General features: G+C 38.1%; 1 protein-coding gene across 1 annotated transcript; it reads left to right on the forward strand.

Moving 5' to 3' along the window:
- The first annotated feature begins 24 nt into the window (after positions 1 to 24).
- Positions 25 to 13,419, forward strand: erp44 (endoplasmic reticulum protein 44). Its single transcript, XM_032559222.1, has 11 exons — positions 25 to 195; positions 4,227 to 4,299; positions 5,479 to 5,518; positions 5,719 to 5,834; positions 7,982 to 8,166; positions 8,267 to 8,382; positions 8,467 to 8,641; positions 8,825 to 8,936; positions 9,037 to 9,178; positions 11,527 to 11,629; positions 11,712 to 13,419. Exons 1-11 carry the CDS (start codon positions 136 to 138, stop codon positions 11,817 to 11,819), a joined length of 1,230 nt encoding a protein of 409 aa, XP_032415113.1. The 5' UTR covers positions 25 to 135; the 3' UTR covers positions 11,820 to 13,419.
- Positions 13,420 to 13,583: the final 164 nt, after the last annotated feature.

The raw sequence follows: 13,583 nt of genomic DNA on the forward strand, positions 1-13,583 counted from the left end.
AGGAAGTTCGCCTCGGGTTTCCGTGGTCACCCTGAGTTCTGTTCGCCGTTTGTTTCCTGCTACGAGAGAAGAGCGGCGTCGAGACTGACCGGGAAGGCTGAACAACACCACCTCCTCCAATAACCACGACATACAATGAAACTGTTCGCAATATCTCCATCTCTGGATATCCGTTTCGCCGCTGTTATATTGCTGGTAAGCGTCTTTTTTTTACAGCCGGGGACAGTACGGTCACTAACAGATGGAGCTAATGTTAGCTAAATCCTGCTCGCTGGTCAACTGTACTCCCGTTAAAAGATTGAATTCATGTTACAATATAAGAGGCGTGTTTATTAAAATTTAAAATGTGGTGATAAAGTTGAAATTTTGATCAATTTTGCTGAATGAGCAATAGAATAGTTAGTAGTAGGTGCTACCTACTGTTATCTATTAATTACAGTGAAGTCATTGCTAATTGCTAGCACGCTTTTTGAAGCTTATTGGCTGCCCTACTGTCTGGACGGGTTAAGCATTTGTTGTTGTTTTACTGCACAAAGTAATTGTCGTACTTTTTCGGTCGCTATATATGCGTCTTTGAATGATGCTCGCCGGTTGGTAAATTCCTCTGTTGTGGCTCATTCTCATTGGCCGACAACCCGGAACTAAAGGGAGGCTTAGTTTGGCCCTGAAATGAAAACTTCTCTCTGAGCTGCAGAGACCTACGGTTTGATGGGTTTAACCACGGCGAATGTGGCAGTTTGTGGGTCTGCAGGTGTCATAAAGCATTCTGTGAAGTCAGAAGCGATCAGCAATCTGTAATTACATAGTTTAGAATTGAGTTATTGTCAATTAGTTATAGCAGTTTTGCAACTTGTGGCTCCTAATAACATGAATATTAAATGATACAGAAATGGGGAGATAATTTTATTATAAAGGCATCCGGAATGCACGTTTTATAAGTTATTTATGCTTTGTGCTATATCTCCATTGAATTTTAAAAATGACACTAATGGGGGAAAAAAAAATCACCCTTCCTGCCTTTTATTTCAGTTAGCTGCAAAATGATTAATTTGACTTTGTAGATTATCCATTATTATGTGTATTGTTTTTCCGAATTGAATATTCTAACTGGAAGCCTGCATGTCTCAAAACCTGAAAGAATTTTGTTGTAAATGTTATTAGTTCTAAAGTTTAAACATAAAAATAAATTGACTTTGGTTCTTTAGTTTAATTAAAAAACGGGTCTAAATCTGCTCTAAGCAGAGTAACACTTTGATTTTAACAAGCTATTATTAGCTGGCTAATTAACCTGCACTGAGCTGATTTACAGACATTCTGCTCTTGGCATGCCTTTTCTAGTTTTACGAAAGAGTAAGAGGTGGAATATTCAGATACACAAATAACTTTTTCTTGTAAGACAAGAAAAATATAGGTGTTTTATGTATTGTTTTTTCTTTCTCAATTAACTGATTAGCAGTATGCAGCAGCAGGTGGGGGAGATACATTAATATATGCTCTTGACAGCTAAAGAAACCCTGAGCTCACCGACCCATTTCTCTGACATCCAATTATAATGGATGTCAGAACTGTAGGAACAATATGACAAAAGCTGTAGGAACAATATGACAAAAAATTATAGTGATTTTGAAACTGCAACTTTTTACAACCTTGGTGTGCTTTCATACCCATCAAGAACCTGTGGGTAGATCATAGAAACCAGATTAGATATTAATTATTAGCACAGGAGTAATTCAAGTCTTCCTTTTATACATTGACTTATGGAAATGACAGTGGTATTTCCACCTGTTTGTTTATGAATATATTTATCCAGCTCTAAATGTGGTAGAGTTCTTCTCACATCCTGGTTAAAGCGGATCTTTAGTTATCTTGGATCACACCTCATACATTAAGCATATTTTTAAAGTCTTGACATGTCATAGAACTTTTTACTAAAGCGGATATGACAGTGAGCAGCATTATATACTTGAAATGAACTGAAAAAAGGAACTAGATGGAAAGGAAAAAAAATTGTAAAAGTGTGATATTGCAAAGGTGACACGACTGTGGTGTGTTCTCCTTCTGCACACTTTTGCTCTTTTGACCTTTACCTTCATTATCACCAAAAGATTTAGGGTTTAGAAATACAGTCATTCATACATAAATAACTATAATTAACATAGTTCTGTTCCCGCCCAATATACAACCTTGACATGACTTATCTTTAATATGTAGTGTAGCATTAGATGCATACTTTGCTACTTATAAAAAGCTAAAGTTTTGACCTGCATTTACTTATGGACAAGCGATGAAAACATTTTTGAAATGAATGTAAGCACTGTAGTGAATAGTAGCCATATCAAGCACATTTTTGCATAATTGACATAGTAGCTGCTGTTAAGGTTAAGCCCTGGGAGTGGCATTCTGTTTATTGTTTTTCCAAGTTGAATATTCTAATTAGAAGCCTGCATGTCTCAAAACCTGAACTTCTGGTTTAAATATATCAGGGCTTGTTTTAAAGATAGATAAGAGACATTAATGTCAAAAGGGAGGCCGCTATTATAGAATGTCTCTTTTATTTGTGGCCAAACATTGCTTCGCTGAGGAGCGCTAAAAAGTCTGCACACACTACCCCATAAAGTAATTTAAAATATTAGTTTGAAAGTTTTGCCAATTTATTATCAATAAAGCAAGAAAATCCCAGGTTAATAAGTAGAGTATACTGTACATAGTCTTTGCTTTGTCAGTTAAAATAATATTTTAAAACAGAAATGTCCGGCTTCTTAAAAGTATGGAGGCAGTCAGCCAATGGTTCTGCTGTTTTCAGGAAAGCCAGGGTGCAGTGATAGCAGTCTTCAGATTATCTGCACTGTTGGGTCAGGTGTCTCTCATCTTCCTCCTGATGATACTCCTTAGATTCTGTATGGGATTCTGGTTAGCCCAGTTTGTTAGCCAGTCAGTAACATCATGGTCCCTGATCCAGCTTTTTTTTTTTTTTACTTTTGCCAGTGTGAGCAGGTGCTACGTCCTGTTGCAAAATTAAACCACCATCTTGATAAAGCTTGTCAGCAGATGGAGGCATGAAGTGCTCTATCATTTCCTGGTACAAAGCTGTGGTGTGTGTGGACTTCAGAGAGCTCAGTGGCAGCCCCAATCATCATTAAATGTGGCAAGTTCAAGTACAATGCATTCTGATGTTATTCCTCCTCATTCTGGGACCTTGATTTCTAAATGAAATGCAGACTTTACTTGTATCTGTAAAAACTTTAGACTTCTGAGAAGCAGTCCTGATTTCTCCTTTGCCCAGTAAGACACTTTGTAGCTTTCTGCAGGTTTTGCCTGAGTACAGTGGCCTTGATGTGCTGACTCCAGCTTTAGTCCACTACTTGTGAAGCTCTCCCAAATTCTTGAATTGATTTTCTTGACAATATATATATACATATTTTAAAAGTTGTACCTATAAAATGACAATTTGTCAAATGGCATTTGAGTGAGTCTTAGGATATGAGAGACAAAAGATTTGGTCAGATGAAACAAAGATTGAAGTCTTTGTCCTGAATGCCAGGCGTCATGTTTTCAGGTACATCTCATCACCTGGTGAGCAGTGAAGTATGGTGGTGGCCCCATCACACTGTGGGATGTTCTCAGGCAGCAGGAAGCAGGACACTAGTTTGAACTGCAACAATTCACAGAGACATGGCAATAACCTGCTGCAGAGTACAATGGACCTCAGACTGGGGTGAAAGTTCATTTTCCAACAGGACAACGCACACAGCAAGCATTAAAAGGGAGTGGCTTCTGAAGAAGTTTGTAAATGTCATGGAGTGAGCCAGCCAGAGCCCAGACTTTTACCTGATCGATCCTCGCTTTAGAAGAATAAAAATGTCTGCATCGACATTCTCCATCCAACCTGATGGAGTTTAAGAGGTCAAGCAAAGGATAATGGTAGAAAATGCTCAAAAATAGGTGGCATGGTTGCAGCATCACACTAGGAAGGCCTGAGTCTGTATTTGCTTGCAGAGGTAGTAATTTTCTGCTGCATTATAACAAAAGGTGAAGCTCTGTGAATGTTTTCCCCATGCAGTGTGGGTAACAATCTGTTATCAATCCAGAGTCGCGTATGCTACAGTTTCTGATTTACTTTGTGGGAAGTTCTGTTTGTTTGACCCACACTTATGCATCGTTTTTCTTTTTTTCTGCTGTGTTCATGCACTCTGCTTTAATTGAGGATGTTTCTGATTCAACTGTAGGTGATGGGCCTCTCTACTCCGGGGAAAGCAGAAATTATCAGTCTGGACTCATCCAACATCGATGATGTCCTGAGTAAGAAATTACATTTGATGTACATAGATGAAACAAGTTTGACATTTTGCTCCATTATATTTAGATGACTATCACTTTTGTGTTTATTTCTGAAATAAATATCTAGTTTTGGATAAAAAATTTTTTAAACAACCTGTCTTTCTTTTTATCTAGCTGTAGACAAGGCAGATAAATGTTGGTATGACAGGAAAGAAAACATTCTCACTTCCTACACTGCCATTTAATGTTATCTTCGAGTTTTTTGTAATATCGACTTTTGCACTTGCTCTCCTCCTATTTTTTTATTTTATTATTTATTTTTTTTTTTTACCCCTCCAGGGGGTCTTTTGTGGGCTCTAGTGTCCCTTATATGAAAGTAGGCTGACAGGAGAGGGGGGAGACATGCGGGAAATGTTGCCAGGTCCGGGAATCGAACCCGCGACAGCCCCGTTGAGGACTAAAGGCCTCCAAACATGGGTCGCGCTATCCCCTACGACACCACGGCACGCCCCTCTCCTACTATTTTTGGCTCGGTGTATAATAATATATAGAAACTAAAAATTGTCATGTTTCTATAAATATATGTTTGTGTTGCAATAACAAAATACTTAGCTTATTTAAAAGGCTTTGATTGTGAATATACATATTTTTAAGGGGACAAGACTACAGTAAAATCTCCTTATTGTGTTATAATTGTTGATCCAGCCAAATCATTAATGTCATAAAATAACTTCCTTTGTTAACACAACAAAAACATTGTAAAATAACTCTGTAGTCTCAAACGCTCCAATTAGGGAGCTTTTGAGCAAGGTTGCAATTAAATTTTCTGTTAACAATCAGAGTTAAAAATTTTATAGCCAATTGGAAAGTTTGCTATGGTTTACAAGTAGATAGTTTACAAGTGGTATTTAAATGTGCCATCTCTGCATGTCCAGCCATGAAAATTTCTGCAGAAGTGTAAACAAGAATCGGCTAGTCTGAAAAACAGCAATACTGATTGGATAAACTGATCGGAATAAAGTTAAGCGAGGCTTATACGTCATAAATACATTTTATTAGGTCAGATTTTGTTGTTCATGTAATAGTAAGATGATGCTGTCATTATATTGAAAAAAAAAAAATTCATAGTGGGGCAGTCTATTCTGCTCTTCTGTAATAATAAACCTTTATTTATGTATTGATTTTGTGTCTTTCTGGCAGATAATGCTGGGGTAGCATTAGTCAACTTTTACGCTGACTGGTAAGTATTTGTTTTTTCTTTTATGATACTTTTGTATTATTTAAGTCGCATTTAAATTGAGTTTTTGCAAAACTTTACATCTTCCTGCCCTAAATAGAAAATAGTTCTTCTAGCTTTACCACTTGATTTATTTTATTACCTTTTAAATTTTTTTTTTTTACAAAGTTGTGCAAAGTGAACAAAATCTAAACCTTCTGCAGGTGTAGATTTAGTCAAATGCTCCATCCGATCTTTGAGGAGGCGTCAAACATCGTGCGGGACGAGTTCCCTGATACCAAGCAGGTGGTGTTTGCTCGGGTCGACTGTGACCAACATTGTGAGTAATATTTTCCTTACCTGCTATTTTGTGTGTTCTCTAACTTTGTTCAAGATGTTACTAAAAATACAACTTGCAACGTTCCTGTGAGAAGCGCATTACCGGTAATTGTTAAAGTGAATGCTGCACCAGCGTGGAACACATTTAATGTAAAGAATGGGTTTTGTTAGAACGGAGTAAGTTAAATATTTTAAACTTTGTGAAATTGTGAAAATATTTTGAATAATATTGGTTGTATGTTTTTGAGCTGTCTTCTTGATGGCCAAGTGTTTTGTCCTAGACTCGCCGTAGGTTATTAGGTTATTATAGAGTTTCTGCTCAGTGTTAAAAAGCCTTAAACTGAAAAATCTTAAATTTAGGTGTTAAAAAACAAAGTCCTGAATTTGTCCAGATTTACCAAAACCGGTCTGAAATTATGTTAAGTCTTAAACTTAGATGATTATTTAATTGTTTTTTTTCCCCAATGTACAATTTTTTTAATTTATTCTGTCTTTAATTTGTTTTGCTTAGAATTACAGACAAGCATTTATTTGGTATGGTTGTTGTGGTTCAGTCTGAGGGATTTGGGTGTCTTAAGCTGCAACCCCTTTAACTGTCTTTTGGACCTTTGTTTAAGCAAATAAAATCAAAAGATTTTGTTACAATATATAATATTATAAATTGATTATTACTAAGTACTCATTTAAACTTAAGTTATTTAATTTTCATTAAGTTGGTCCTAAATTTTAGTCATAAAGGGCCTAAAAAGTTCTCAGAAAGTCTTGAGAAATCACTGAAACTTGCAGAAATTTAGCTTTTAGAACTCCATCTGTGAATATCTGGATTTAAAGCGTAGCTGGTTTTGATATGCGATGAATTGTTTTGAAGAAACCACTTGTGTTAAGTGTGATTTAAAAAAGGAGGTGTTTGTCCTTTATTTATGGAAACTATTGTTTGCGTTGCAACAACTCTGTCCTGGTCTTGTTGCTGAAAATGTGTTATATAAAAACAATTACCTTACCTTTTACCTTGGTTAGTAAAATCCTCTTCTGATATGGATACAGGACTATAGTAAATACCCCAACTAAAACTGATATGTTTTACCTTTGGTAATGAAAGGTTTTTATTTTTGTATGAACAGTAGTCTTTATTTGACAGTTCAAAGTAGTCATAACCATCACTAAAAAGTACCACTGTTTCTCAATACTGCAGAAAACGTCACATAAAAGTCATTAAAATGACCTTAATTCTTAAAAAATGCAGTTTAGTCAGATAGAAGGGAGATCTCGTTGAGCTGAGTTGGCAAGTAGGTGTGAAGTGACATCTGGAGACGGCAGCACTGCATCATAACCAAGGTGCTCACTGACTGCATGATGTCAGCTTCATTAAGACACAAATGAAGACTTTGCAGCTCTTCTGTAATGCCATTTGACTGCTATAACCTAATAAATGTATGTTATTCATTCAAGAAAAAAATATTATATAACTAGAAGCTCAACCTCATATAAACTTTGCATATTCAAAAAGTATCTTAAACATGTAATAAATAAAAAATATAATTTTTGTCTCAGTTTGGTTGCAAGTTTTATCTAAAATGTAAAAACGTTCGTTTGCTGATCTGCTGTTTTTATTATAGGTTTAATCATTTTATATTGTTTGAGTATATGCTCAAAGAAATTCAACAAACTTTATGTGGGAAGGGAAAGAGGTGCACATCTATACTCTATATTTGATGCACATGTTCACACGGAGATGCCCATCACACCAGAGCTCACACACGTAAGCTGCCAGCTTCAGCCTTTTGAGATAAAGCAAATTAAAGAGAATTATTGATGACCTGCAAACTGTTTGAAGACTAATGACAAAACTGCTGCATCCTGTGAAGACTGGAGGCTTAGAGACGCCCCGCAGAGAGATTGACACCTGCCACACAAGCACACACACACTCATTCAGTGTGCGCAGCGCGAATATTTACTCCTGGCAGGGGGGCTGCTTTCATGTGGGAGATCAGAGCTGGGAGCTGACTGAGGGCTGGGCTTTCAGACTCTGGTTTAACTGCTGTCTCTGTCACCACTCCGCTCTTCATCTCCATGTGGTTGTTTTTTCTCTCTGCATCTCGCTCTTCATCAGTTCATTTGCCTAACTCCTCCTATTCCCCCGTGTGTAGCCGACATAGCTCAGCGCTACCGCATCACCAAGTATCCGACGCTGAAGTTGTTCCGCAACGGGATGATGATGAAGAGGGAGTACAGGGGTCAGAGGTCGGTTACCGCCATCGCTGACTTTATCCGCCAGCAGCAGGTCGACCCTGTGAAGGAGATACACTCAATGGAGGAGGTCAATACTATAGATGTGAGTGCCAAAAGCATTATGTGTAATTACATATAAACATTTATGACTGAATTAAATCGCACAGGGTCATCATTTAACACTTTACACTTTAACTCAACAGAGAAGCAAAAGAAACATTATCGGATACTTTGAACAAAAGGACTCTGATAACTACCGCACATATGAAAAAGTTTCCAACATCCTCAGAGACGACTGCACCTTCTCCGCTGCGTTTGGGTGAGCTCACCGCCATTTTTACAGCTGCACAGTTTCTCACTGAATGTTTACTTATATGTTTGTTCTTGACCTCTGTCCATGCAGGGCTGTGTCGGCGTCTGAGCGCTTCAGCGGAGACAGCGTCCTCTACAAGCCTGTGGGCGAGGGCGCCCCTGACCTGGTCTACCTCGGCTCCCTCACCAACTTTGACCTGACGTACACTTGGGCACAGGACAAGTGTGTGCCTCTAGTTCGGGAGATCACCTTTGAAAATGGGGAGGTTTGTTTACCTCGTTTTTCTGTTGAATATTTTATAGAAACAATTCATGTTGGCACTTGTTCTGATAAATATGCACGCACGTATCAGGTTACACCAAAATCTGTCCTGAAAGGGAAATCAGGCGTCCATTTAGTTGTTGATCCATACACTGATTCTTTTCGTGGGCGTATGTGTGATTTCCAGGAGCTGACCGAAGAAGGACTTCCCTTCCTCATTTTGTTCCATCTTAAAGAAGACTCTGAAAGTTTAGAAAAGTTCCAGAATGAAGTAACTCGACAGCTCATCAGTGAGAAAGGTAGGCAGCATTTAGAAGATGTTACCAGTTTAGATTTTAATCAGTCACGACTTCCTGTACACTAAGATGGTGTTTGTGAAATGTTTGCGTCTCTTGTCAGGATCTATAAACTTCCTTCATGCGGACTGCGATAAGTTCCGCCACCCTCTGCTCCACATTCAGAAAACTCCGGCTGACTGTCCCGTCATTGCCATAGACTCGTTCAGGCACATGTATGTCTTTCCTGATTTCAAAGACCTCACGTAAGTATTTGAGTCATTTCAAATAATACAAAAGTTTCTTTCATTTCACTCCATCCTGAACTCTGATTTCAAAGATCAGAAGAAATTATCAAATGTTTTTATTTTGCGAGAAATTAGAAATCAATTTTTATATGATTTTCAGCTTGAGTGGCATTTGTTTTTTATCTCAGTTGCATGTCTTTAATCACAAACGTTGTTTGCCACCGGTTTGAGGAGATACAAATAGAAGTTTACACCTTCAACTCTCCTTATGTTTTCAATTATCTGCAGTTGCACTGGATACTGACCTCAGTTCTGTTCAGAGATCTTTGTCTGGATCAGCATCTGTGCATCCAATCAAACTCAAAAATCCAATATGTCTGCAGCTCAGGCCGAAGCGTAGTGAAAGTTGCAAATGAAAACAATTTATTTGCACTTCTGAGAATTGACATCCTATTAAAGCATTGTACTTACCAACCTCTAGTTAATCCTAACCCTGACAATTAGCAAATTTCACTGTTTTTCTAACGCCCTGAACTCTTGTGTGTGTTTGCGTGTGTGTGTTTGTGATCATAACTCCAACTTCTGAGGCAAAGTGAGCTGAGCGAGGTTTGCATAAAAAGCTTCAAATGTAATCTCGTGTTTTTAGTTTTTTAAGATATGAGTCAAAAAACTCTGTTTTACAGCATCTCCTCCCGCTGACCAATGGTGTGACATCACTTCTTCTTTTAATGTGAATAATCAATAACCGAATAATATTTTAATTGGATTTCTTAAAAAAATGTGTATGGACAGGCCGGAGCTTTCCAAAAACTGGAGGTTTGAGATCAATCAAAACTTTCTGGTTGGTGCATCTCTAATATAAGTTAATGAAATTTGGCTTAAATGGTACTTGTAATTGTTAAATAAATCTTGTTTTATATGCAGAGGGAAACATTCCTTTGAATAGTTCTGATTGATGATGAGTTGGGTGATGTATCATTCACCTGCGCGTGTAATTGTTTATAATGAGATCTGTTCATGAGCAAATGAATTTTGTCTAAAACACACACACACACCCGCCCACACACACACACACACACACACACACAAAGTGCTGAACAGCAGATAAATGCCACACCTCCTAAAATCTGTCCTTTATGAATGGGCCAGGACACCGGAGCTAATGTGACATGATTTGGCACGTGCAATAAGTGCTAAACTAATCCAGTCTAATCTAATTTAATCTTATTTATTCTGCTCCCCAACGCACCCCCACAATCAGGCTCTGATCAGATAGACAGTAGCCTGGAGGACTTTACTAGCTCCTTCACAACCTAATTACATCACATCAGCACTGCATGTGATGCACACACCCTGTAATTACATTAGCACACAGTATGTTATATATACATGTTTGTTTATGTGTGTCCTGATGTGTCACACTGGTGAGTTTGATGTGGCACCAGCACACGACCCCCCCATCACTCGGATCAATTCATAAACCAGATTAGATTTCTTTTCATGCTTCAACAGGACTCATCGGCTGTTTCGTCTCATGGCGTCTCTTCTCGCCAACCAACTTCGTAGCTCCAGCATGTCGCTGTTGGATATGTGTGGAAAAATAATCTTAAGAATGGAGAAATTGTTTTATTTCCAGACTACATTCCTTATTTTTCAAGGGCGGACTGATTTTATGCGTCTCCCTCACCACAATTTAATAATTCACTCAGGGCAAAACTATGACTTTTAAATTAAAATCTGCTTATATAAGTATTAGATGCAACACAAAGTGATTGTATTTCCCAAGCCTTTTGGTTTCCTTGTGTTTTTATGGTAAATAGAGCCACATCTACTCATTGATTTATGCTCTAAGCTACACCGTAGTGCACAAAAATCTGATTTTAACTGCTGTACTAAAACTTGGCTAAATACAGCAAGTGTTTTGAAATGAAGACTGATCAAGATCCCGTTTTTATTGCTGAGCATAGACAAAATATTCAGTTTTCTTCATTCAAACCCAAAGTAATAAGCAAACTGGTTGCTTTTAAGTTAATTAGAAAATGTTGCAAAAACCTTTTGAATCTTTGGATTTACAATCCGTTTCCTCTAAGAAAAAAAAAGGATGATTTTATTTAAAATAGTTCATGCTTAGTATATTGTTCAGTAGGTAAAAAAAAAAACTGCAATATTAGTGGTGATAAGTTTTTACAAATGATATTTTTTTGCTCACAACAATTACTTTATGACAAAACTTTGTATTTATTCTTTAAAGATGGGCCAAAGAGATTTGGAAACAGGATTTAGGGAAATATGAATCTTAATGAAATCTTCCATTAAGCAAATTTTGTTGAAGGTTTGTTTCACTTTATTTAATTTTTTTCCCTCAGTATTCCTGCAAAGCTAAAACAGTTTGTTTTGGATCTTCACTCCGGAAAGCTTCACAGAGAGTTTCACCACGGTCCTGACCCCACAGACAGCACACCTGGACAGGTCGGCCATTGGTTTATCCACAGGAAATCCACTTTTATTTTGAAATGCTGCCCTTTTAGTTCAATCTGACTATTGTTCTCAGGAGGCGGAGAAAGAGGTGGCCAGCAATCCTCCAGAGAGCTCGTTCCAGAAGCTGGCACCAAGCGAGACCCGCTACACCATCCTCAGACGGGACCGTGACGAGCTGTGACCTAAGCAGCCCTGCAGGGATCCTGAGACTCAATGCCACGCCCCGGGGTCAGGGAGGGGTCAGGGTTGGGACAGGCCAGCGGGACAGACGAGTAACACCCAACACCCTTACTGGAAAAATGGAGAAGGAGGACGACAAAAAGAAGAACAAGGAGAGAGCGGTCCATAACATAATGTTGGAGTAGCCTATATTTTCATAACTCTTTGTCATGCAATTTTTATTTTGATTTAGGAGAACGGGGGGATGAAGAAGAAAACGTGTGTGCAAGGGTCTGGGGCATTTAGGACATAAAGAGAAGTTTACTTTTATTTCTTTGGAGGTTGTAAATATGTTTGTGCTACGTTGGAATCACAATGTTGGTCTAAATTAAATGCAGAGTTTTCTTTATTTTATGTAGTCTTTTTGTCATCACGCTGTTTTTCTGCCCTGAGCATCAAACCGTGTCCTCACTCCAGCTGTGTGGTTCTTATCTGTGGGTTGTTCTAGTTCAGCCTGTCTCAATGCAAGATGCTCCTCTAACCTCATTAACCTCATGGCTGCATCTCCACCATGACCAACTCCTGTCTAATTCATTTGTAGAGCACATGTTAAAACGTTATGCCTGTTTAAAATAGCTTTATTTCAATGTCTCCTCATCAAACAGATGGGGGGGGAATAGAGACGCCTCGTAGGAGTAGCAACATTTCTAATCGAGACGAGCGGCTGAACTGTTCCATCCTTCTGGGATACAACCCTTCTCTCCCTGGTACTGTTCGTATTCTGGCTCTGGATTATGAAATGCTCCTCGGATATTTTTATGTTCTACTTTTTACTATACGGTGCCACAGTGGGGGGTGTTTATCTGTTTCTGTCATCAGTAACGCCACAATTTTAATTCCTAAAAAGCATGACAGAGATTTTTAACATTATTTTCTTAACACGTAAAACACATAATCCCCATTTCAAAGTGCTGGTAGTGGCAGCATTATGCTGTGGGGAGACCTCTCTGTCCCAGAGTGCCTCTGGTTAAAGCTCTTCCTTCAAACCTAGTAAAAAATACATCAATAATCAGAGATCAATCTGATTTGAACTTAAAATGAAAGAGCCTAGTTTGTTGCTGAGGTACTAAATTGACTGCAAAGAATGACATGAATTATTTTCTAATGACTCGGAAAACGATTACAAAATGTTCCTAAATGATCTTCACCATCATTAATTTATGTAACTCCTGTTTTTGTTTGTGTCTTCATGCTGGGGGCGAAAACACTACGACTCTCCCAAGTGTTTTAAGGGGAAAACCCAAGCGGTTAAAACGAAGCCTGCTACTTTCTACCAGTTTTTCTTTTTGTTTCTTTGTAAATCCGGTTTTAGTCCCTTTATACCTCTGTAAGGTTTTCGTACTGTTCTGGGAATCAAGACGTTGGACTTGGACGTGTTTGGGGACTCATTTGTGTTGTGTGTCCTGTCCTCCCATTTTGGACCTGCATAGTGACATATCAGCCCGCATGCAAAGCAACAAAGAGGGAGGGGGGGGGGGGGAGTCCGATGCCATTTTTTAATTGCTCATCTCAGAGGTGAAGGAGAACAAAAAAAAAAAGATTAAATAAAAATACATTTTACAGATTTGTGTTTGTCGGAACTCCCTTATTCCTGCTAGTTAGTAAGTAAAACTATTTATACAGCAGCTTTCAAGATAAAAATCAAAAAGTGCTTCAACAAACAAAATGCATACATTGAAAACAAAATTATGTAAAAGCTGATTTAAAAATGTTTTTAATTAAATTA

Source organism: Xiphophorus hellerii, chromosome 3 (genome assembly GCF_003331165.1).
Source record: "Xiphophorus hellerii strain 12219 chromosome 3, Xiphophorus_hellerii-4.1, whole genome shotgun sequence".
Lineage (NCBI taxonomy): Eukaryota > Metazoa > Chordata > Actinopteri > Cyprinodontiformes > Poeciliidae > Xiphophorus > Xiphophorus hellerii.

What these genes read in the sequence shown, in the direction of transcription:
- erp44 (XM_032559222.1), top strand. Translation starts at nt 136, where the DNA reads ATGAAACTGTTCGCAATATCTCCATCTCTGGATATCCGTTTCGCCGCT. An exon ending in TCGCCGCTGTTATATTGCTG is followed by an intron (nt 196 to 4,226) that starts GTAAGCGTCTTT and finishes ATTCAACTGTAG; the next exon opens with GTGATGGGCCTCTCTACTCC. An exon ending in GGTCGACTGTGACCAACATT is followed by an intron (nt 5,835 to 7,981) that starts GTGAGTAATATT and finishes CCCCGTGTGTAG; the next exon opens with CCGACATAGCTCAGCGCTAC.